The sequence below is a fragment of the Protopterus annectens genome, chromosome 12.part0 (genome assembly GCF_019279795.1).
Source record: "Protopterus annectens isolate FY-2018-M chromosome 12.part0, PAN1.0, whole genome shotgun sequence".
Classification (NCBI taxonomy): Eukaryota; Metazoa; Chordata; order Ceratodontiformes; family Protopteridae; genus Protopterus; species Protopterus annectens.
Window position 1 is genome coordinate 110,791,232 of NC_056746.1, and position 25,692 is coordinate 110,816,923.

Below are 25,692 nucleotides of genomic sequence, written 5' to 3' on the forward strand. Positions count from 1 at the left end.
GGGTCCAGCATCCAAGGTCCCCGAATGCGGTGATGCAATAGAAAGGGGAACCAAATTTGACGAGGCCAGAACGGAGCAATGAGAATTATAGTCCTCTGAAGGTTGTTTGCTTCCTGAAGAAACTTTGCAATCAGGGGAAATGGAGGAAAAGCATATAGGAGACCGGGGCCAATCGTGCACCAGCGTCCCTGGGGACTTCCCTGGAGGGTAATAGGGCAAAGTAGCTCCTGCATTTGGCGTTCATTGGAGGCAAACAGATCGCAGGTAGGCTGGCCCCATTTGCGAAAAATCCTTCGCAACTGACTGTTTGAGGGACCACTCGTGAGGCAATAGTATTGCCCTGCTCAGCCTGTCGGCTATGGCGTTGGATGACCCGGGATGTGCGTATCAGAAAGCGTCGGTGGACTCTGCCCATTGCCAAATTCTCATGGCCTCTCTGCATAGTTGGTAAGACCTGGTTCCCTTGCTTGTTTATGTACCAGACTACGGACATGTTGTCTGTCTGAACTGCAATGGTCCCTGGAGGAAGAAGGGGAGCAAAGTGTTGCAACGCCAAAACACTGCCCTCAACTCCAGAACATTGATGTGCAGATTGTACTCCAGATTGGTCCATTCGCCTTGGACTGTCTGTCCCTGAAAGATGCCCCCACCCTATCAGGTGGCGGTTATCGCCGCTGACGGTGAGTCCGTGGTTATAAATTAAGCTGGCCGGTGCGGGTAGCACAAATGGTCTTCCGCGGATAGGTTGCAAGTCTGTAACCACCACATTAGGTGTGATTTGCATGTTTTCGTTATCAATATTTCGTGAGTCAGTGGAAGTTGTTGGAATGACCATTGTGCAAATAGAAGCCATTGTAGCACTCTCATGTGCAGTCTTCCCAATGGTATTGCTATGAGAGAAGCTGCCATGAGACCCAAAACTTTCAGAACAATTTTTGCTGGGGACTTTCTGACGACAGCAGAAGGAAATGTTGAATTGAAGTGCTACTATTCTTTCTGTCGGAAGTTTTAGGACTAACTGAGCGTATCTAATTCGCTCCTATGAATAAGATATGCTGTGATGGCTGTAGCAAAGATTTTTGAAATTTACTGAAATGCCAAGGTGTGTACAAAGTTGTAGGGAGTAATCCCAGGCTTGTATCAGTTGGCCTGGTGGTGGCAGACAGGAGCCAGTCGTCCAGATACGGAAACACCTGGAATCCTAGGCCTCAGATGAGACGCTACCACTGCCATGCATTTGGTGAAGACCCTGGGGCTGTGGTCAGACCAAAGGGCAGGGCTCGAAACTGATAGTGACTGGCTCCCAGCGAAGCGCAAATGATCCCTGGGCGCCCTGGCCATTTTGATGTGGCCTTCAGATCTATTGAGCACATCCAATCGTCCTTCTGTAAGAATGGAAGGATCGATTGAAGCGTGACCATTCGAACTTTTCCTTCTTGACAAAGGTGTTGAGATGACTTAGGTCCAGAATTGGCCTCCAGTCCCCTGTTTTCTTTGGAACTAAAAGAACCTTGAGTAAGTTCGAATCCTATTTGGTCCGCTGGGACTGGTTGGATGACTCTTTTTCTAGCAGCTTTGAAATTTCTGTAGCTGCTGGGTCTCAGATGGTGTGGTACATGGGAGTTTTCTTTGGAATGGGGTGGATAGAAATGGGATTTTGTAACCTCTGGTAACAATGCTTTTACCCAATTGTCTGAAGAAAGGTTTTGCCAGGCCTGAGGGTATAAAGCTAGCGACCCGACTGCCTCCAGAGCAGGACAGTCGGGCCTCCTCTCAGGAGTGCTGAAAGGTTTGCCAGGGAGGTTATCCCTGTCACCTTGGTTTTCTGCCGCCAGGGCGGCGTCTTCCACCTCTGCCCCCCTCTGCCTCTAGAGGGGCATCACCCTGTGTGTTTGGAAAAGATCCTTGGGGTTTTGAAACCACATTTTCCCAACACGTTGCCCTTTGGGGTACGGTCTGGAAGGGTGGAAAACGGACTCCGACAGCAGACAGAGTCTTTCCTCCTGTTCACACCGGTAAGGGTCTCCTTTACTTTAGGGCCAAAAGTGTGGCTCCATCAAATGGGGCGTTAGTAAAGGAAGACTTGAAGGCTAACATAAGCGCATCCAGGATTGCCTACGAAGAGCAATCGCTGAAGCTGCCCTCTGCATAGGATATCAGCCTCATGGACGAGTTCACAATGGACGTAAGGGTGTTGAGATGCTGTAACTTTCTCTGAGACAGCGGCATCTGTAGCACCCTGGAGGGTATCTCCCAACTCTTTGACTAGATCCCTCTGTAAACGTGTAAAATGGGTCAAATAGTTCAGGGAAAGCCGCTGAACTGAAAAATCTGTCCATGGTCCTAGAATCTTTGTTAGGCGGATGGACAGATGAGGAAGACTCCGACATCTCCTTTGCTGCCACCACCATGGCGTCTACTGGAACTCCTTTGGTAAGGTAAGCTTTGTCCTGTGGTGCCGTGATGTACTTATTTGGCTTCCTAGGGACAGGTTCCACCGTGTCAGGAGTCTCCCGCCCTCGAGCAATTAATTCCATTAACTCAAAGGCGGAGTGACCCAGGAGGAGGAAGGGGGCACCAAATGCCTTCAGCAAAACTGACTCATCCTCAGAAGGGGAGGCCTTGCCAGTCACCTCTCTGTTTAAGGATCTCCAAGATGTCAGAAAAAGAGACATCCTCTGAAGGTGACTTAGGGGACCCTTCTGACTCATCTAAGTCAGTATCAGATGTCAAGGATTCTTGTGGAGAATCCAAGTGTCTCCTCTTACACAGTCTTTTCCTAGGAACTTCTTCGTGGGAGCATCCAAGAAGCCTCCGAGGAAGAGGGGCACCTCCAGGGGTGGCTGAGACACTGGTGCCCGACGCTTGGGCGTGGCCGTGGGTGCAGAGGAGGATAACGTCAGGAGAAGCTGTACCTGCTGATGTGGTTGTCTGGGTAGACAACACCTTCCTCATGAGGTCGAAGGCCCCGGGTCCCGAGTCGAGGTATCTCCGGTTCGAAGAGATGGGAAGAATCCCGAAACAGGAGCGAGGCCCGAGAGGAGAGTCGAACGAAACATCGGTCCGACTCGGTCCCGAACCAAGGACAGATCTTCGGGCCGAGACTCCGGTACGGATCGGATGGAGTCGAGGTAAACGGTGCCGACCGAGAAAAAGACGGTTCTGGCACAGAGGGCTCCACAATCATCAGGTCAGCTTCTTCCAAGACTGAACAGGTCTCGGAGGAGGAACAGATGGAGATAATGGCAGGCCTTCAAGTCTCGACATCAACTGAGAGGAGACCGAAATAAGCTTGGACAGGGCCGTATACTTCATAAGTTTCCGCACCACGCGGTCCTCGTTGCTGTCGGAAAGGGCTCTAGAACGAGTCGAAGGGATCGAAGGCGGAGCCGACCTCAACAGAGTCGGTGGAGGAGTCTCGCCACGGTTCCAAGACTCGAGGCTCGAACTGCCAACAGTTGAACACAAGTCTGTGGAACCGGTGATCTAACTAGACTCAAGAGCTCGGAGCCGATGACTTTGGCTCCGGCGCCGACCGACGCAAGACTTGGATGCCTGGTCTGAAGCATCCAGAGCCTCCTGGAAAGAGGGTTTCAGCAATCCTCTATCCATCAGTTTCCTCGCCTATCTGTCATGACCCTCTCACTAAAAGAGTGACAAATAGAGCAGTCCTCTTGTAAGTGGAGAGGGCCAAGACAGTAGACACAGGAACTGTGGTTGTCTGTGACCGATATTTTTTGGCCACACTGACAACGTTTAAAGCCAGATTTTAACTTTTCAGACATATTGACAAATGAAAAAGACAGTCCAGTCCAGTAAAAAGTCCAATCCAGTAATAGTGTCAAATCCGGGAATAAGAGTCCGTTTGATAATAGCTAAAAACAAGACTACCACAAGTTTTTAGTCAAAAATGTCAAATCCGTGATAACTGCCTAAAGGCAAGACTACAACAAGTTTCTAGTCACAAGTCCAAGAAGGGGTAGGCCCCGAAAAACTCTAACTCGAAAGTTAACTAAGTTAACTTATTCTAAGTATCGAGAATTCCTGATGCACTCACACACCTACTCTTATACTAAAGTAACTAGATTTAAAGAAAATTTCTGAAATTTAGACAGAATAGATAAAAAATCTTATCTGTACAGCCTCGAGCTAGTCTCCAGATGCAGCAGCGGCAAACTAGATCTGAGGTAAAGGCAGAGGGGGATTGTGGGTATTAGATGTCCTCGAGCTTCTTCTCGATGCAGAGCTTGCAGTCGGCCGGCACGGAGCAGAGGATCGGCTCCGAACCCATGTGTAAGAACAAAGGCGAGATTGAACACTCTCACATCAAGATTTCTGGTTGTCTCTCCTGATTTTCAGGAGAACTTTCTGAATCAGGGGGAAGGCATAACGAAAAGTACAGTTGTGTAGACTTACCATAAATGTAGATGTTAGAATGAATTCACTGTTGCAGTAATCAGCTGAGGGTTTATCCCTGCTGTGGTAGCCCTCTGCCTGTGCGAATACTAGAGTCAATGTTTGTGTGCGCCGGCTGCTGTCGCCTGTAGTCAGATGTCAGGTCAGTATTATAAAGCAAGGCAGCCGACGGCACTACATCAGTGCTTCTTGCCCTAACCTGTCAGAAGCACAAGAGAAAAGAAAGAAGTGGTCCTAGTGGCTAACAGCCATCTTGGGAAGCATGTCCCCCCTAGGGGGAGATGTTAAATGGGGGATGGAGGGAGGGAAACCAAGACTGCAACAGTGAATACACTCTAACATCTATATTTATGGTAAGTGTACAGAACTGTACTGTATTTTTCGTGTTTCACTGTTGCAGTCATTACCTGTGGGAGGAATCCCAAAGCTGAGGTAAAGGGTGGAAGGCTAGGTGGAGTCCTAGGTATTAGTCAGGAGGCCCTGCAGAATTGCAGAGGCAAACCCTGCCCTAGACTTAGAAAAGAGAGGGAGTTGGCAATGTTTTGTAAAGGTATGGACAGAGGTCCAGGTGGCGGCTTCCAAGATGTGCCTAGTAGGTACTCCCCTGAGAAAGGCAGTGGAAGTGGAGGTTGCCTAGTGGAGTGGGTACAGATCAACTTAGGGATGGGTTTTCCCTTGTAGTCTGTAGCAAAAATGGATACAGTGTGAAATCCATTTGGAAATGGTTTGTTTGGAGATGCGCTTCCCCTCTGCCCCTGGGGCAAAGCTTACAAGAAGCTGGTCAGTTTTTCTGAATGGCTTGTGTGGTCCAGATAGTACCTGAGTTGTCTGTGCACATTTAGTGAGTGTAGAATTCTTTCCCACTTGTTTTGAGGGTTGGGAAAGAAGGTGGGAAGGTGTATGGCCTGGTTAAGGGTCACATCAGATACCACCTTGGGCATAAAGGAGGTATTAGTCCTCAGGGAGACTCTGTCTGCATGGAAAATTATGAAGGGCTCGACAGCCATGAGAGCTTGAAGTTCTGAGACCCTTCTGCCTGAGGTGATAGCTAGTAGGAAGGCAATCTTCCAGGTGAGATATTTCAATTCTGTTGATGTGTCAGGTTCGAAAGCAGGTAAGGTTGGTTTCTCTAACACACAATTCATGTCTCAGGGTGGAGGAGGTGGTCTTCTGGGAGGTTATATTAGAAGCTCCTCTGAGAAAGTGTTTAATCAAAGAATGACAGAAGGGTGGAAGTTTGAATCATAATGGGCAGAGATGGCAGTGGCATGTATTTTAATAGAGAAGGGGAGGCTACTATTTAGCAACGCTGCTGAGTAGTCCAGGATGAGAGGGATCGAAAGTTGGGAGGTACTGTCCCCTTTTGATTGTTTCCAGGAGCAGAATCTTTTCCATTTTCCTTCATAAGATTTTCTTGTGCTGGGCCTTCTAGCCTCTGTGATGTCCACAACCTGTTCGCATAACAGTGACTTCTTGTTAGTTTTTAGTGTATAAGCCACGCTAAACGTTTAATAGTCTATAGGTCTGGGTCCAGTACCTTCCCCCTCTCATGGGTCATAAGGTCTGACATTAAGGGAAGCAGTTTGGGGGGCTGTATGGTCAGACTGTGTAGTAAGGAGTACCAATGCTGTCTAGCCAATCTGGAGCGATGAGGATGGCCATGAGTCTCTCCTCTTTCATTTTGGTCAGAGCCTTGGGAATAGGGGCAGAGGAGGGTATGCGTACAAAAAGAGGGAGCTCCAGTGGAAGGTCAAGGCATCCACATTCCATTCAAGGAGGTGATGCTCCCTGGCACAAAACTTATGCAGCTGGTGGTTGAAGTGCAAGGCAAAGTAGTCCACCCTCCAGGGTCCCCCACTCTTGGATGATTTGCAGAAAGATTTCTCTGTGGAGCTGCCATTCGTAGGGGTCCAGTAAGTTTCTGCTTGGGTGGTCTGCCAGTGTGTTGTTGATCCCTGGTACGTATTGGGCAATTAGGTGTAGCTCCATGGAGGTGGCTGTAAGCCAGAGACTCATGGTTAACCTGGAAGACTGGGTGCCCCCTTGCTTGTTGATGTACCACATAACTGTGGTGTTGTCTGTTATTCTAATGAGGCCAGCCAGGACCGAGATGGGGTTGGAAGGAAATCAGTGTTTTGCACTGCCATCATTTCTATCTGGCTGATGTGCATGTGAAGTTGCTGGGCATTCCAAAGAGCTTGGGTACACCTGTCTGCTAGGCGAGTGCCCCAAGCTATTTCTGAGGTGTCGGTGGTGATGGCCTGGCCAGAAGGGCTGAGGATGAAAGGGAAGACCCTTGTTCCTAGCACAGGCCTCTGCCAACAGAGGAATTAGTCCCGTATGCAAGGGATCAGTGAGAGTGGTTTTGTGCTGACACCAAAGGTTCTTTAAGTACCAGTGAAGTTTTCTCATGTGAAGCCTGGCGAGAGGGATGAGAAGGATGCAAGATGCCATGCATCCCAGGGCTTCCAGGAACTTCCTCGCAGTGACATGACTTCTTAAAGCCAAGCTGGGTGAAGTAGAGAGGTAGGAAGCTCTGCTTTTCTGGGGACAGGAAGGCAATTGTTTTTCTGTGTCCAGCACAGCTCCCTGGAAAAAAATTTCCTGGTAGGGTTTTGTTTCGATTTTCTCATTGATGGTGAACCCTAGGGAAGTTAGGAGTTTTCTGACAAAGATGATCCTGGAGCAACTTTTCTTTGCTGTTCGCATGAATGATGCAGTCATCCAGGTAAGGGTACTGCTCCCAGAGTATTCTACAGAATGACACGGCAGGGGCCAAGCATCCGGTGAATACTCTGGGAGCAGTAGATAAGCCAAAGGGCAGTGCAGAGAATTGAAAGTGCTGACTGCTTACTCTGAATCGCAGGAATTTTTGAATCTGGGGACCACCAAGGAGGTGTTCAGTTTGGATAGATCCATGATGGGGCGTCAAGTGCCCTTTTTTCTAGGAACAATGAATACTCTGGAGTAAAAACTTTTTCCTGTTTGATCCAGAGGGACAGGTTCTACTACCCCCTGGGATATTAGTGTTTTTACCAGTTTTAATGCCTCTGCCCACTGGTTTCTGGGGAGGTCTGGGTACCCTTTTGGAATAGGGAGTTCGCTGAAGGAGAATCTGTATCCCTGAGAAATTTTTAATACACACTGGTCCCTGGTTATAGAGACCCAATTGTCCTTGAAGAGGGTGAACCTTCCTCTCCTAGTTTTAGATGAGTTAAGGGGGAGGGGGGGGGAAGAGTCATTGAGTGCTTACCATAGAAGCTTGGCTTAGAACTCCCTGCCTTAGAGGTGGAAGTGGTCCATTGTTTGCCTCTTTGCTGGCCCTGAGATAGGAACTTGGATGTCCTGTCCCTGCAGTGCTTACTTTGGCCCTGTCTGCTGGGTGCAGGGAAGGCCCAGTGCTTTGAGGGTAAGTTCCTGCTGAATCTGGGCGGTTGAACTTGAAAGAAATCTTTTACTGTTTGCATAAATTTTGCTTCGTTTTCCATCTTTTTAAGCACCTCTTCTTCTTTTTCCCCCCAAACAGGCGTTCCTTATCTAGGGCTAGGGGTGCATCAATAAGTTTAGACGTGACATGATCAGGGAGAGGTTGTTCCTTCAGCCATGCATGTCTTCTAATAACAGATCCTGTCACTGCTGCCCTGCTAGAGGCGTCTAGGGTGTCATATCCACATTGTAATGAGTGCTTGGCCATTTGACAAGCAGAGTGTAATAATTCTGGCAGCTCTTTTGAGTTTGCACCATCAGGAGAGGTAGCAATCTTCTGTTTTAACTGTTCCAAACTGTGTTGTTGATATTTTAACATATGGAACTGAAACAGTGCTCTGACAGCTAAGGCTGCAGAGGTGTATACTTCTTTACCCCAACTGTCCAGAGCTCTGGAGTCTGTCAGAAGGAAGAGGATTCTTGACAGAACTAGTCATCATCTTTGGGTCCCTGTGTAATGACCTCAGGGTCTGCAGCAGGGTCCCTGTACCAGTATTTGAGAGAATCCTGCACTCTGTAGTACCTGTCAGGTTTAGCTGGAGTAGGAGGCAGGGCATCAAGGGCTAAACTGGATTCAAAGAAAACATCATCCACCACTTCTAAAATAGGTGGGATGGCTAGGGTTCTGTGCGGGTGCAGATCCAGAAACTCTTAAGTTGTTTCTTTGACTGTGGGTAGTCCTGAGATTCCCACTGAAAATGTTCCCTGAGGGAGTGAAGGGTTTTCCCGAAGGAGAGGTCCTCTGAAGGGGAGGGAGTGGGGATGGATTCCTCTGCATCTGAATCCTCAAACAGTTAATGGCTGTTCCTCTTCATAGGCAGAATAATCAGATTCCACAGACTCCTGGTATGGCAATTTCTGGAGAAGGAAGCATTTTCCTTTTTGCAGTGGGGGGCCTGAGCACCTCGGATAAGGGAGAAGAGATCCTCTGCCATTTTAAGCATTTGAGCTTCGGGTGGGGGAGAAGCAGCAAGATGGGGGCTAGAAGCAGATTTTCTAGGGGTAGCCTGGCTTTGAGGCCAGAGAGAATCAGCCTCTGAGAAACGGTAGTCAGAAGAGAAGATGTTAGCTGTCTAGAAACAGTAGTGTGAATGGCGTCCTCGGAAGTCCGTGCCTGCGAAACGGCTCGGGACCCAACTGAGGCAGAGACAGCTAAAGGCACAGAAGACGGAAGTGGATTTTGTGGCATACCGGACTCCGAAGGCATCTCGGCAGAGTCCTGCATAAAAACGAGTCGGGCATCAGGGGCTGTGAAAGCTCCTCACTGAATTCCGGAGAACTGACAAACTTGCTTAGCGGTAGTGTCGTCAGAAGGCTTAGCCTTGAGTGGCCTGCCTCTAGCTTTACGTTTTTTCGGAATGTCAGCAGATTGTTGGCTGATTGATGCCATACCAGAATTCGAAGACGGAATATGACAATAACTATCTACAAAAAGAGCTCAACTGCAAAAGGTTCTCCCATTAAAGAGGGCACAGAAAGTACAGTTTTGTACCTACCATAAATGTAGATGTTCGAGTGCTAATACAGCTGCAGTAATCGCAAGGTTCTCTGGCGTCAGGCGGTCCCTCGGGTGGCCGAATTCTAAAGTCTAGGTCCGGCGTCTGTTGTTGTCGCTTTCTCTCCTGACGTCAGTGAGGCCGGAGTATATAAGACACAGCCGACGCCATGTTCTTCAGTCTTTCTTGCCCCAGATGTCAGGTGCCCCCAGAAGGAAGGCAATACATAAATTATGTTTATATGTATATACAAGCAATGCAATATAATCCAAAATCAGTAGTTGCAAGCAAATAAACCATAGAAGGATAACCCAGTCAGGTTGTATGAAGAGGGTGTTAGGCCCCATGCCTTTACCAAGTGGGGAAGGAGGGAGGGAAACCTGTACTGTAGCTGTATTAGCACTCGAACATCTACATTTATGGTAGGTACAAAACTGTACTATGTTCATCGTGCATACAGCTGCAGTAATCACAGATGGGTAGAGTCCCAAAGCTACGCACAGGGTGGTAGGTACTAGGAGGAACTGGGTTGAGCCAGAATGCCCTGCAACACAGCAGTGGCAAAGCCTGCTCTAGTTCTGGAATATAAAGGCAGGTGGGTAGTGTTTTGTGAAGGTATGTACAGAACTCCAAGTGGCTGCCTCCAAAATATCTTTGGTAGGAACTCCTCTGAGGAAGGCTGTAGAGGTAGCTGTGGCCCTGGTGGAGTGTGATCTGATACCTGTAGGAACAGATTTCCCATGATAGGAATAACAAAACCGTATGCAGTGGCCTATCCACTTTGAAATAGTCTGCTTGGAAACTGGCTTCCCTTGAGCCCCGACAGCATAGGACACAAAGAGTTGTTCTGATTTCCTGAAGGACTTTGTTCTGTCCAAATAGTAACGTAGCTGCCTATGGATGTCTAAAGAATGTAGCAACCTTTCCCCTTTGTTTTGAGGATTGGGGTAAAAGGTAGGAAGGTGTATGGCTTGATTTAAAGCTACCCTGGATACCACTTTAGGCATAAATGATGGGTTGGTACGAAGTAGAACCCTGTCCTGATGAAAGATGAGAAAGGGCTGCACCGCCATGAGGGCCTGTAGTTCCGAAACTCTACGAGCTGAAGTGATAGCCAGAAGGAAGGCTGTTTTCCAGGACAAATATTGCAAATCTGTTGAGGCAGCTGGTTCAAAAGGAGGCAATGTTAATTTTTCTAGTATGTAATTAAGATCCCAGGCTGGTATTGGTTGTTTCCTTGGTGGTCTTGTATTCTTAGCCCCTCTGAGGAACTGTCGTAAGAGTGGGTGAGAAAATAAAGGAGGATCCGTGTTGAATTCTGCAGAAATGGCTGAGGCATGGATTTTTATAGACGAAAATGAAAGTCCACTGTTCAGCAGCTCAGCTAGATACTGTAATACCTGAGGCAAGTTCAGTTTTCTAGGGTCCTGGCCTTTTTTCTCATTCCAAGAGCAAAACCACTTCCATTTTGCGGAGTAAGCTTTTCTAGTAGATGGCCTTCTGGCCTCCAAAATGACATCCTGCACCTCCTTGGAGAGTAGTGTCTGTTGTGGTGTTAAGGAATTTTCCATGCAGCGAGATTGAATGTTTTCAGCTGACTGTGAAGAGTTTTGTAGCTGTGCTGAGTCAGCAGAAGAGGCACTAGAGGCAGGGACCAGGGAGGAGTATTGTGTTAGGCTCCTCAGGAGTGGGTACCAGTGTTGCCTTGGCCAATCTGGAGCAATCAGTATCATCTTCGGTCTGTCTGCTCTTGCTTTCAAAAGCACCTTGGGCAGAAGAGGCAGAGGTCGGAATGCGTAAACTGACCATGCTGTCCAACTGAATGAAAGGGCGTCCACTCTCCAGGCCTTTGGATGAAAGGTCCTCGAACAAAACTTTTCCAATTGATTCCTGTGGGAGGCAAAAAGATCTATGTCTGGCCTCCCCCACGCTTGGATTATTTCTGTAAACACCTGAGGATGTAACTTCCATTCGTGTGGATCTGTCACATTTCTGCTTAGATTGTCTGCCAGCGTGTTTTCCAATCCTGGCAAGTACTGTGCTTGAAGTTAGATTTGCCATTCCAGAGCCAAGCTCCAAAGAGTCATGGCTAGTCTGCACAAGGGGTATGAATGTGTTCCTCCTTGTTTGTTTATGTACCACATTACCGTGGTGTTGTCTGTTCTTATCAGTAATTGTCCTGGATGCAGGAAGTCCTTGAAAGCTGTAATTGCATTTATTACTGCTAGCATTTCTTTTTGATGTGAAGGTGCTTTTCCTTTTGGGACCATTTGCCCTGAATGCACCTGTCCATCATGTGTGCCCCCCAGGCGTAATCTGAGGCGTCTGTTGTGATGACTTGCTTTGCTTGAGGCTTGCAGAATGGGAGGCCTGTGTTTGCTTGACATGCTTGGGCCCACCATAGAAATTCCTTTTGCAAACATGGAATTATTGGTATTATTGTTTCCAAACTGTGACTGTGTTGAGACCATAGGTTTTTTAGGTACCATTGAAGTTTCCTCATATGCAGCTTTGCACATGGGGTTAAAAGAATGCAAGATGCCATGAATCCCAGAGCCTGCAGGATTTTCCTTGCAAGTAAGCCTGGTACATTTTGCTAGTATTTTGAAGTACTGAGATAGTTGCCCCTGTTTTTCTGGCGTAAGGTAGGCCATCTGGGTGTTTGTGTCCAAGTTGGCACCCAGGAAAGTTATTTTCTGAGATGGTGTTAGCCTTGATTTCTCTTTGTTGATTGTGTATCCCAGAGAATGCAGTAACCGTGTCACATATGCCAGATGTCCCAGAAGTATGTGCTTGCTGTCCGCTTGGATCAGGCAGTCGTCCAAATAAGGGTAAATTTGTATCCCTTGAAGTCTGCAGTAGGCAATCACTGATGCCAGGCACTTTGTGAATACTCTGGGCGCAGTAGATAAGCCAAAGGGCAATGCAGAGAATTAATGGTGGATTGAACCTGCAAGAAATCTGAGGTATCTTCTGCAGCTTTGTCTGATTGGGACATGCAGGTATGCCTCCTTGAGGTCCAATGTTACCAGCCAAAACTCCTTGCCCAGCATGGAAAGAAGCTGCTGTAATGTGAGCATCTTGAATTTTGAGTGCAGTAGAAATGCGTTTAGGATGGATAAGTCCAAAATGGGTCTCCAGTCGGTTCCTTTCCTTGGTACCAGAAAAAGTCTTGAATAAAAACCTTGACCTTGTTCGTGAGTAGGTACCTCTTGAATAGCTCTCATGCTTATGAGCTTTGAAATTTGTAGTTGTGCCTCTGCCCTTTGATTTTGTGGCAGGTTTGGCATGCCTCTCATTTTTGGAAGAGTGTGGAATTGAAATTTGTAGCCTCTGTTTATAATGTCCAGGATCCATTTGTCTGTTGTGACAATATGCCAATTGCTTGCAAATAATGCTAGCTTTCCTCCCAAAGGTGCTGCCAGCTGAGACATACTTGGCATGGAAATGAGGGAGTCATTGGGTTTGCTTCCTGTATTGTTGTGCACTGTCTTCGCCACCTCTTGGTGCTGGAGTTTGCCATTGTCGGACTATATATGATCCTTGTGATTGCCCTCTGCCCCTTGTGTGTCTGTATCTACCTCTTTGGGGCTTGTCAGTGGCTGGAAAGGACCAGTTTTTTGAAGGCCAATTTCTGCTAAACCGTGGTGGTTGGACCTGTAAAAAAGCTTTGACAGTTTGCATAGATTTGGCTTTTCTTCCATTTTCCGTAGTATCTCCTCAGCATTCGTACCAAACAGCACATCCTTTTGTAAAGGAGCATCTAGAAGTTTAGCTTTCACATGATCAGGCAAGTTTTGTTCCCTAAGCCAGGCATGTCTGCGAATGACTGATCCTGTAGCAGCCGCTCTACTTGAGGCCTCTAGGGCATCATAACCACATTGTAAGGTGTGTTTACCCACTTGCTCTGCACTATGCATCATATCCTGTAACTCCTTCAAATCTGGTTGTTCAGGTTGAGACATTTTATTCCTTAATTGTGATAACAGGAACTGTTGATATTTAAGCATATGAAACTGACAATTTAAGGCCCTCATGGCTAGGGTGGCCGAGGTATATACCTTTTTTCCCCACCTTTCTAAAGATCTTGACTCTCTTTCTGCAGGAAGTGGATTCTTGGCAGTGGAGGCCTTCAATCCCTTGATGCCTTGTGAAATGGTTTCAGGGTCAGCATTATGGCTTTTGAAGAGAAATTGGTGAGAGTTAGGTACTCTGTAGTACCTATCAGGTTTGACTGGTGCAGGAGGCAGAGAATCCGGGTTAAGGCAAGCCTCCGAATAAACATCAAGTATGTCCAAAACAGGAGGTATCGCCAGAGGTCTGTGTTGAGGTAACAAAAGAAATTCCCTAAGTCTTTTCTTGGAATCTGAAAAGTCTTGGCCTTACCAATGGAAGTGTTCCCTCAAAGTGTGCAAGGTTTCCCCAAAGGAAAAATCCTCAGGAGGAGATACAGAAGGAATGGACTGCTCTGCATCCGAATCCTCAAAAGGGGAGTAAGAGTGTTCCTCTACATCAGAATGTTCTGATAAAATGGATCCCTGATCAGAAGAGGGAGAATCTTCCTCCACTCTGGGTCTCTTGTCTGGAGGGGGTTGAGAACCCTGATAAGAGTAATTAAATCCTCAGCCATTTTAAGCATCTGTTTTTTAGGCATGGGACCTGGAGATGGGCCCTGTGCAACAGGCCTCTTGGGATGCCTGGCTGCTTTGGATTTAGTAAAGGCCTTAATAGAAAAAGAAGATGAGGGTCTAAAGACACCATGGGTGGAAGTGGACCTGTCCACATTAGTAGGCTCAACATTAGCAAAGGCTTCGGTGGTTGTAGTCTGGGAAAGGGCTGAGGTACCAGCGGTCTCGGGTACAGAGGACACCGCCAAAGGAGTGTCGTCGGTAGTCAGGGACTGCAAAGGCGTCTCGCTGAGAACCGGACCACGTGTAGCCTGTTTTGGCGTGGTGTCAGCGGGGACCGCGGGCCTCGCGTGTCGGTCCTTGTCCTTGCGTTTTTTGGACAAAACGGTAGTCGGAGTATCCGACATTTTATAATCAAAGGCTTTACCAAAATAGTGTTGGGCGAACTCCGCCCGACGCTTAATAGTGCATTTATTGAAGGTAGCGCAAAAGCGACAGCCCGAGACGTCGTGGTCTGGGCCTAAACAAGGTATGCAGAGGGAATGAAAATCCTTATGCGGTATTTGCTTCCCACAAGAAATACAATTAACTTTTTCTGACATCGGTCTGAGGCAAGAAAAGTTTCCCCAACTGGGTACTTAGCTTTAATGAAGACTTCGGTTTCCAATATTTCCGTAATTCAGCAGCTGGCCGACCGGCACTTGCGAACTGCTTCTGCTTCGGGCACCGCACGGCAAAAAAGACTGAAGAACATGGCGTCGGCTGTGTCTTATATACTCCGGCCTCACTGACGTCAGGAGAGAAAGCGACAACAACAGACACCGGACCTAGACTTTGGAATTCGGCCGACCGAGGGACCGCCTGACGGCAGAGAACCCTGCGATTACTGCAGCTGTATGCACGATGAACATCCTGCAACAAGGGACATCATGGTCTGGGCCCAAACAAGTGATGCAATAAAAATTCAAGTCTCGTTGTGGGATCTGCTTTTCACAGGCAAGACAACTGTTAACCTTTTCAGACATCGGTTAGAGCTAGAAAAAGGGTTCCCAATGGGGTACTTGGTTTTAGATGTTTTCTGCTGAAATTCGACTTCTGGTAGCAACCAACCAGCACTCGTGTGAACTGCTTCTGCTACGGGCTCCAGGGCATGAAAGACTGACGTAATGACATCAGCTGTCTTGCTTTATAGTACTGATGACCTGACATCAGATTACAGGCGACAGCAGCCGGTGCACAAAAACATTGACTCTTATTCGGGCTGGCCGAGGGCTACCACAGCAGGAATAACCCACAGCTGAAGACTGCAACAGTGAAATACGAAGAACATCTTGCGAGAATATTTGACCTGGGAGAATCACTAACGTTTCCTGGGAGTAAGCAGAAAAGAAAAGCGCTTCAGAAATGTCCAGGTGAATGCACCCTCCAATAAATTTGGAACTACAGAAACAGCCAAATCTTTTGACTAGGGCATGCATAAGAAGGGTCTCTATACCTTGGCTTGGCATGAGGAAGTACAGTTGTGTACACTTACCATAAATGTAGATATTAGAGTGTATTCACTGTTGCAGTCATTATATTTGGGTAATCTGCTGGCAGGTTGCACTCAGTCGGCCTGATTAACAAAGTCTTGGGTACTGCGTCGGTTGCTGTCCCTTCTTCCATAACATCAGGTCGTCGACGCCATTACATCAGTTTTTCTTGCCCCAGATGTCAGGTGCCCCCCCAAATTAACAACAGAAAAATATACCTCTAAACAAAAGCAAATACACCAAAAAGGCGTTTAAGCACAGTAAAAGAAGGTAGAGGTATAGTAAGAGAAAAACAGGGGGCTGGAGGGAGGGTAACCAGGACTGCAACAGTGAATACACTCGAACATCTACATTTATGATAAGTGTACACACAACTGTACTATGTCCTTCATGTTTCACTGTTGCAGTCATTACATTTGGGTGGATTCCCAAAGCTATGGTTGGGAAGATGGATTTATAAACCATTAGGACCAGCTATAAGGCCAGGCAAAACAGCAGTGGCAAAGCCAGCTCTGGATTTAGAGAAAATTGATAAGTGATAATGCTTGGTGAAAGTATGAACTGAACTCCAGGTAGCAGCTTCTAAAATATCCCTGGTAGGAACACCACTGAGAAAGTATGTAGAAGTAGATGCAGCCCTGGTGGAATGAGATCTGATCCCCTGGGGGATAGGTTTTCCATGGTACTTATAACAGAAATTAATACAATGGCTTATCCATTTAGAAATGGTTTGTTTTGAAATAGCCTTCCCATCTGCCCCTGCAGCAAATGCTGCCAGCAACTGTTCCGATTTAAGTTGTCTGTGTACATCCAATGAATGCAGAATCCACTCCCCCCTGTTCTGTGGATTGGGAAAGAAAGCTGGCAAATGAATGGACTGATTAAGAGCCACACTGGGTACCACCTTGGGAATGAAAGATGGATTGGTCCTGAGTGACACTCTGTCCGCATGAAAGATGATGAAAGGCTCCACTGCCATAAGGGCCTGTAATTCAGATATCCTTCTAGCTGAAATAATTGCTAAAAAGAAGGCTGTTTTCCAGGAAATAAATATTAAGTCTGCAGTAGCAGCTGGCTCAAAAGGAGGTAGCGTGTGTTTCTCCAATACCAAGTTAAGGTCCCAGGCATGGGTTGGAGCTCTCCTGGGTGGTCTCAAGCTTTTGGCCCCACTGAGATACTGCTTTAGCACAGAATGAGAGAAGAGGGAGACGGTTCTGTGTTGTAATGAGCTAAAATGGCTGAGGCATGGATTTCAATGGAGGAAAAAGACAGGCCCTTGTGAAGCACCTCAGTTAAGTATTGCAAAATCTGAGGTAAATTGGGCGCTGCTGTGCTCATCCCTTGAGTTTGATTCCAGGCACAGAATCTTTTCCATTTGTCAGCAAAAGATTTTCTAGTACTAGGTTTTCTCGCCTCCAAAATAACATCCATCACCGGTTTGCTGAGGGATGCCAAGGGGGAATTTAAATGATCAGTCAAGCTGCAAAATTTAATGTTTGGAGCGGAGGGTGCAGAATCAGGTTCTCCTGCTGAAACAGTAAGGAAGGTGTCTGAGGCAAGTGCCATGGAGAAATGTGACACACTGCGCAGGAGTGGGTACCAGTGTTGGCGGGGCCAGTCTGGAGCAATCAAAATAATTTTTGGTTTGTCCCGTTTGACTTTTAGTAGAATTTTGTAGAGCAGAGGCAGAGGGGGAAAGGCATAGACTGATAGGCTTTTCAGCTGAAGGACAGAGCATCCACATTCCAGGCTTTTTTGTGATGAGTTCTTGTGCAAAATTTGTCCAACTACTAGTTCTGGGGTGATACAAAAAGATCCAATACAAAAAGATCCATGTCTGGGGCTCACCCATTTGCGTGTCAACATGTTGAAATTTCATGGTTCGTTTCCATTCGTGTGGGTTCATGAGATTTCTGCTTAGTTTGTCTGCCAGAATATTCTGCTTTCCTGGCAGGAATTGAGCCTGCAGCTGTACGTGGTAGCTCAAGGCCGTGTTCCACAATGCTATGGCTAGTCTGCAGAGGGGGTAGGAATGTGTACCCCCCTGCTTGTTTATGTACCACATAACGATGCTGTCCGTCTTTACCAGTAGTTGTCCTGGATGAAGGTAGTCCTTGAAGGCTGTCAGAGCATTCTGTACAGCTAGCATTTCTTTTTGATTGATATGAAGGTGGATTTGATATGGGCTCCATTTGCCCTGAATGCACTTCCCTGCCCCCCAAGCATAGTCTGACACGTCCGTAGTTAGGGTTTGGACAGCAGGGGGTGCTGTGAATGGCAGGCCTCTGCCACCATAGGAACTCTAGGCATTCAAGATATGATAGGAATCATTGTTTCCAGGCTGTGACAATGCTGACCCCATAAACTTTTTAAGTACCACTGAAATTTCCTCATATGCAGTCTTGCATATGGAATTAGAAGGATGCAGGAGGCCATGAACCCCAAGGCTTGCAGTATTTGTCTTGCAGATAAGCAGGGTTTTTGTGTCTCTTGGGACTGAAACCTGGTGCTTTTTGAGTGCCTGGGTTTGGCTTGAGTGGCTCTGGAAGGAGCTGGAAAGGACCAGTTCCTAGGAGGCCAGTGCCTACTAAATCTTGGAGGTTGTACTTCTAAGAAATCTCACAGTTTGCATAGATTTAGCTTTATCTTCCATCTTTTTTAGAACTTCTTCAGCCTTATTGCCAAAAAGACAGTCCTGATGTAAAGGAGCATCCAACAGTTTTGCTTTAACATGATCAGGCAGAGATTGTTACTTAAACCAAGCATGCCTTCTAAGCACAGACCCAGTAACAGCAGCCCTGCAAGAGGCTTATAAAGAATCAAAACCACATTGCAAAGTATGTTTTCCAACTTGTTCAGCTGAATGCAATTTGTTTGTGTCGCCACAGCAGAAACTGCGGTCCGCTAATGTTTGGCAGTTGATTTTTACGTACCGGCTTGCCAGGCCTGACGCACAACCTTCAACGAAGGTATGCCCATTCACACGTCTCCACACAGAAGACGCTCTAGCTGAGAATCGAACCGGACAGCGTCTTACTGTGAGGCGACAACGCTACCGCAGCACCACCACCGCGGGTTCATCTGAATGCAATAAATCCTGTAAACGTTTACATTCCCCACAGTCAGAAATCAACATCATTTTCTGTTTAAGCAGTCCCATGATATGCTGTTGATATTTTAAGCATATGGAATTGACAGTTTAAAGCCCTGACTGCCAAGGTTGCAGAAGTATAAACCTTTTTACCCCATCTATTCAGCACCCTGGAGTCTCTATCAGAAGGGGTAGGATTTTTAGCAGTAGAAGCCTTAATGCCCTTGGGCCCCTGAGAAATTGTTTCTGGATCCGCAATAGGATTTTTGAAAAGTAATTCGAGAGACTCAGGGAACCCTGTAGTATCGGTCTGGTTTACTAGGGGTCGTTGGCAGGGAATTAGGGGCCATACTGGATTCCGAAAACACAACAATGTCTAGAACAGGAGGTATAGCCAAAGGCCTGTGCTGAGGAAGAAGGAAATCCCCAAGCCTCTTTTTGGATTCAGAAAATTCCTGACTTCCACAGTGGAAATGCTCCCTTAAAGTATGCAAAGTTTCCCCAAAAGAAAAATCCTCAGGAAAAGAAGCAGAGAGAAAGGAACCCTCTGCATCAGAATCCTCATAAGTAGGTATGGACAAATAGAGGTCATTAGAAGAGTCAGAGGAAAGAGTCCTGTTCAGAAGAGTCAATCAAATTCAGCCCTAGGCCTCTTAGAAGGAGGGGGGTTGACTACCCCCTGATCAGAGTAATTAAATCTTCAGCCATTTTGATCACTTGTCGTTTTAGGCATAGGGGCCTGTACATGTGGCCTGGGCGTCATTTTAGAGACAGACTGAGATTTAGGCCTTGGAATTGAAGGCGGAGTCTGTTTAATATGCAAGTCTGTAGAGGCCTGAATACACCCTCAGAAGCCGGTGCCTGCACAGCGGCTCCGGACCCATCCAAGGTATGGACATACACGGGTTCCATAGGTGAAGCATCTCGCGGCATACCAGACTCTGAATGGGTCTCAGTAGAGGCCTGCGAATCAGAAGTAGTGGGTATCAGGGGCTGCAAAAGTGCCTCACTGAGTACCGGCGAACTGGCGACTGGCTTAGAAGCGTTGTCTGCAGTTTTGGATCTCAACAGCCTGTCTTTTTCTTTGCTTTTTTTGGTATTCCAGTATTCAGATGGCTAACAGACGTATTTCTGGATAATTAAACCAAGAACCGAAATATTTAGAAGCAAAAATGTACCGATGACGGATAGTGCGCTGATTAAATAAAGCACAAAACCGACAGCAAGGTACGTCGTGGTCAGGGCCTAGGCAAGGAATACAGTACAAATGAAAATCCTTATGAGGTATTTGCTTTCCACAAGTAATACAATTATTAACTTTTACTGACATCGGTAAAGAGCAAGAAAAAGTTTCCCCAACAGGGTACTTAGCTTTCAATTGAAGACTTCAAATCTGAAACTCGAAAATGAAAATTCAGGAGTCGGCTGACCGGCACTTGCGAATTGCTTCTGTTTTGGGCACAGCAGGGCAAGAAAGAATGATGTAATGGTGGCGGCTGCATGTTTTATACCCCCGACGACCTGACATCATGGAAGAAGGGACAGCAACCGATGCAGAACCCAAGACTTTGTTAATCAGGCCGACAGAGGGCAACCTGCCAGCAGATTACCCAAATGTAATGACTGCAACAATGAAACACGAAGAACATCCTTCTTTAGACTTGCACTGTCACTTCAACTTCTGTCTTAAAAGACTCTCAGACACCTCAGGGATTTCCAGAACTGGTTGCCTTAAGTTTGAGATGCTCAAAATCCTAAACCAGATGGAACATATCCTTTGAAAGTCTAGGTCAAGGATTAGGCAAAATATCCAGCTGGCACTGGCAAGCTACTAGACTCAGGTTTGTGTTTCAATGCATCAGGACTCATTTTTCTGTGTAAGATGCCTTAAGAGTGTTTGCCGGCAAGCTCTAATCAGCTTCTATTGACCTTCTCAACCAAAGAATAAATGGATACCCCCCCCCCGCCATACCTCTGTATACCTCAAAATACTCTCGCATTCCCTAATTTGCCTGACCTTTGTTTTATCCAAGAAATTTTAATTTCATCATTAATCTCTAACATATACCTTTTAGTCTGTATTATCCATTAATTTTATCACTAGTCTGTATTAACTCTAGTTTTGCTGTATTACTTAAATTGTTTTTCTTGTATCTTTAATTTTTGTATAATAGTATAATTTGTATAACTATTATGAATAACCTACTGTAACCTATTTTGTTTTGGAGCTTTTCTCCCCAGGACTCCATTGAAAACGGGTTCATTTTAGCCCAATGGACTATCCTGGTAAACCAACTGCAAATAAATAAAATAAATAAAGATAAATAAATAAATAAATGTACACTGGGTAGAGCCTTATTGCCCTGTAATAAAAATACAATAAAAAGTGAGAAGGCTAGGCTCACTCAAGGATCACTCCAAAAGCTGCTCTGTTTCTGTAGTCTGGCAACATGCACGACTGTGACATCATACCTTTTCACGGCATTTCACTACTCAACTCGGCAATCTTAGGGATTCTGCAAGTAAAAGTTAAACCATCTTCTGTGCAACTGTCTTTCAACACCAGACCCAATGGCTGCAGATGAAGCGATTTCACTGTAAATTATACTTCTGCAATCCTAAAATTAAATTCTTAAAAAATGCATTCTTAAGACTACTGAAGTATATACAGGAAGCCTCCATAAACATAGTATCAATTAATAAGCTTCCATGAGGTGTGAATGTACAGTTTCTAGAAGATGTACCACATGACATAACACTTGTATCCTGGCATGGGCACATTTAAATTCACCCCCCCCCCCATACTACAAGTGGTAAGCATCAAAGTCTGCCATCAGTGACTGCAAACCAAGCATAGGTATTGGTCATTTGTATTACTAAAACCATTCCACTGACTAATCACCTGAAAACTATGAAATTCACAAATGCAGTCCACAATAGTAGAGGTGTTCCACTGATGTTAGCTCCATCCTTGTGATTTCTCACTCCTATGATACTACTGCTCCAAAAAGGTCCCTACAGAATCACCATCTTAGCAGATGCTTAATGACAGACAGCTAAGGAAAAATGCCTCTCTCAAATAATTTTCTCTCACTCTTCTAGAGGAATACATTAAATGTACACTGACCATGTACAAAACACAGCCATACAAAACGGGCACTTAGTGTGTATCACTAGAGAGTAAAACACTAAGTGCAGGTACACCTCTGTATTTGGAAGAAAAAGAAAGCTTGACAAAAGGCACACAAATGAACACATAGCAAAATGTTTATTAACAGCTGGCAAAGTGCTGATGGCCAACCTGTTCCACACCCAGAAACATTGTGAATCAACGAACACTACTTATCCCTAAAGTGGAGCAGCAGCACAGCAATTTATAGTGAAAGCACATGTACAGTGTATGCATTTGTAGCAACATCAAGGCTCTCGTACTGCATTCTGTGAAAGCCACCTTCAATGTAAAGGTCCACAGTAGTAGCAAGCAGGGTAGGTCAAACCTGCCAAACCTTAGCATTACAGCAAGCTATATGACTTAGCTACATATGCATTTAGGTAATGTTCAAAACTGTGAAAAGCAATACAACACCTGTGAGTGTGTATCTTGCCATACACTCAAAAATGTACTTAGAAATGGTAGCAGATTTAAGTCTGACCATTGTCAAGTGAAACAAACACTATGTTAAAACAAGTTCAAACAGAGCATTCATGCCACATGAGCAGATTCACAGTCAAATGGTGTTCCAACAATAAATATCCAATTTGCAACTTACACTCCAAGCCATAAAATTGGAGAAGCCCCAGTCATTCTCCTTGTGAAAAAAAAGGTGACTGATTCTGCGACTAAATGACTTCTCATCATCTTTGTAATTAATTATCTTCAGTACTGCCTGGGCATGGCAAGACCACGACCTGAAAGACACATGAGAAATACAATTATATTTGCATATCTAACACCTTTAAGGCTATTTTTTACAAACAGCTACTACTACTTCAAAGCAATGGCCAGCAGGAATAGACAGGCACTGGTCACAGCTGGAGGAAAAAGTACAGTTTTGTACCTACCATAAATGTAGATGTTCGAAGATCCACATTGCTGCAGTCCTTACTTATGGGTAGTCCGCTGTCCTCGGTTGGCCCGAATACCAAAGTATTAGGCTGACGTCGGTCATGGGCGCACAGCCCTGACATCAGAGCGTCAGGATATAAAAGCGCATGACCGACGTCATATCCTCAGTCTTTTCTTGCCCCAGATGTCAGAAGGCCCTAAAAGAAAGGCCACAGCCAAAAAACAGAGTACCTTCCCAAAAGATATGCCCAACTACAGCCATCAGCCAAACCATATAACCATGCTAAGCTACAGAGGGGAAGGAGGGAGGGAAAATTGGACTGCAGCAATGTGGATCTTCGAACATCTACGTTTATGGTAGGTGGAAAACTGTACTATGTTCTTCATCTCACATTGCCACAGTACTTACTTATGGGTAGAATCCCAAAGCAACGGAAAGGAGGTTGGAAAAATCATAAAGCATTAGGGGCTGCTAAAATGCCCTGTAAAATTGCAGTGGCAAATCCAGCCCTAGACTTAGAATAAAGAGGAAGGTGGTAATGTTTAGAAAAAGTATGTACTGAACTCCAAGTGGCTGCTTCCAAAATATCCTTTGTAGCTACCCCCCCTTAGAAAGGCAGTAGAAGTTGCAGTAGCTCTAGTGGAATGAGGTCTGATCCCAGTCGGAATCTCCTTACCATGATGGGAATAACAAAAGGAAATACAAAACCCAATCCATTTAGAAATAGTTTGTTTTGAAACAGGCTTACCCTGTGAACCCAAAGCAAAAGAAACAAACAACTGCTGAGACTGTCTGAACTCCTTGGTTCTGCTCAAATAATAACGCAACTGCCTGTGAATATCCAAAGTATGCAAAATCTTCTCCCCTTCATTTTGAGGATTTGCATAAAAAGTAGGCAAATGAATAGTTTGGTTTAAGGCCACACTAGAAACCACTTTAGGCATAAAGGAAGTATTAGTGCTTAAAGATACCCTATCCTTATGAAAAATCAAGAAAGGCTCCACTGCCATAAGGGCCTGTAATTCAGAAACCCTTCTTGCAGAAGTAATGGCCAACAAAAAAGCAGTTTTCCATGACAAATACTTTAACTCGGCCGTAGCTGCAGGCTCAAAAGGTTGTAGAGTAAGCTTTTCCAACACAAAATTGAGATCCCAAGCAGGAGTAGGAGCTCTACGGGGGTCTTATGTTCTTTGCCCCTCTGAGAAACTGCTTAAACAAAGGATGAGAGAATAAAGGAGGGTCACAGTCATAATTAGCGAAATGGCTGCAGCATGAACCTTTATGGAGGAGAAGGACAAACCTTTGTCTAATAACTCAGTAAGATATTGTAAGGAAGCACTCAAATTAGGCTTGGAAACATCAAAGTCCTTCCCTTTGCTCCAAATAAAAAATCTCCTCCATTTATCAGCATAAACTTTCCTTGTACTAGGCCTCCTGGCCTCCAAAATAACATTCAAAACTTGTTAGGAAGCTGAGAACCTCCAGAATCTAAAACAGAATATGCCAGGCTGTTAGATGCAGAGACTGAATTCTGACATTGAGAAAGTGATTGCCCTCCTGAGACAAAAGGTGTGGAATCAAAGGCAGAGGCCATGGAGGCTCTCGGACCAGACTCCTCAGTAGTGGGTACCAGTGTTGTCGAGGCCAATCCGGTGCTATCAGGATCATGGATGGCTTGTCTTGTCTGGCCTTCAAGAGAACCTTGGGCAGAAGAGGTAGAGGTGGAAAGGCATATACATGAAGATTGTTCCAACTGAATGACAGAGCGTCCACCTTCCAAGCTGTGGGATGAAACCTTTTTGTGCAAAACTTTGGCAACTGGTAATTTAGTGGGGAAGCGAACAGATCTGTGTCTGGAGTTCCCCATGACACTGTCAACTTTTGAAATACCTGAGGATCCAATTTCCACTCGTGAGGATCCACTATTTGTCTGCTCAATACATCTGCTAAGGAGTTCTGTGCTCCTGGTAGAAATCTTGCCTGAAGATTGAGGTTGTAACTGAGAGCTGTCTCCCACAAAATCATCGCTTGTCTGCAAAGAGGGTACGAATGAGTTCCCCTTGCTTGTTGATGTACCACATGACAGTTGTGTTGTCTGTTAGAATCAACACCTGCCCTGGGTGAAGTAAATCCTTGAAAGCCATTAATGCAAATTGTACTGCTAACATCTCCTTCAAGTTGATATGCAAATGTTGAAGTCTGGCAGGCCACGTGTCTTGCACCCATTTCCCATTGAGGTGTGCTCCCCAAGCCTTGTCCGAGGCATCCGTCGTTAGAATCTGACTCGCCTCTGGTCGGGTCACAGAGAGTCCCTTGTTTAGGTGACATTCCTGAGCCCACCACAAAAATTCCTTCTGAATGCAAGGTATTATTTGAATGACAGTGTCTAGATCCTGGCAGTGTTGTGTCCATAGATTTTGTGATACCATTGAAGCTTCCTCATATGCAATTTGGCATTGGGAAGCACCAGAATACAAGATGCCATGAACCCCAAGGCTTGAAGGACTGTCCTTGCAGTCAGCCTGGACTGTAGAGACATTTGATGGAAATAAAGTGAAAGACTTTTCTGTTTGTCCGGGGTCAAAAGGCCATCTGGGAAGCTGTATTCAGTCTCACACCCAGAAAGCACATGTCCTGAGAGGGTACTAGACTGGACTTTGTTTCGTTCACAGAATACCCTAGGCATCTTAACACTACCATCACATACCGTAGATGCTGAAGAAGCTTGTCCTTGTCTTGTGCAATAATCAGGCAATCGTCCAAATAAGGATAAATTTGTATTCCTTCCATCCTGAAAAAGGCTATCACTGGAGCCAGAACCTTTGTGAACACTCTGGGCAGTAGATAAGCCAAAGGGCAATGCAGAGAACTGATAATGTAAATTTCCAGCTCGAAAACGCAGGTACTTCCTGCAACTGGGCCTGATAGGAACATGAAGATAAGCCTCTTTTAGATCCAGAGTTACCATCCAGTGAT

General features: G+C 45.8%; 1 protein-coding gene across 1 annotated transcript in view; it reads right to left on the bottom strand.

The window, feature by feature from the left end:
- The window catches only part of USP7 (ubiquitin specific peptidase 7), a 3,814,244-nt gene that overhangs the window by 3,085,793 nt on the left and 702,759 nt on the right, over window positions 1-25,692 (bottom strand). Inside the window, 1 exon segment of the mRNA XM_044088895.1 lies at window positions 22,420-22,558. Within this exon segment, the coding sequence (XP_043944830.1) occupies window positions 22,420-22,558 (139 nt within the window).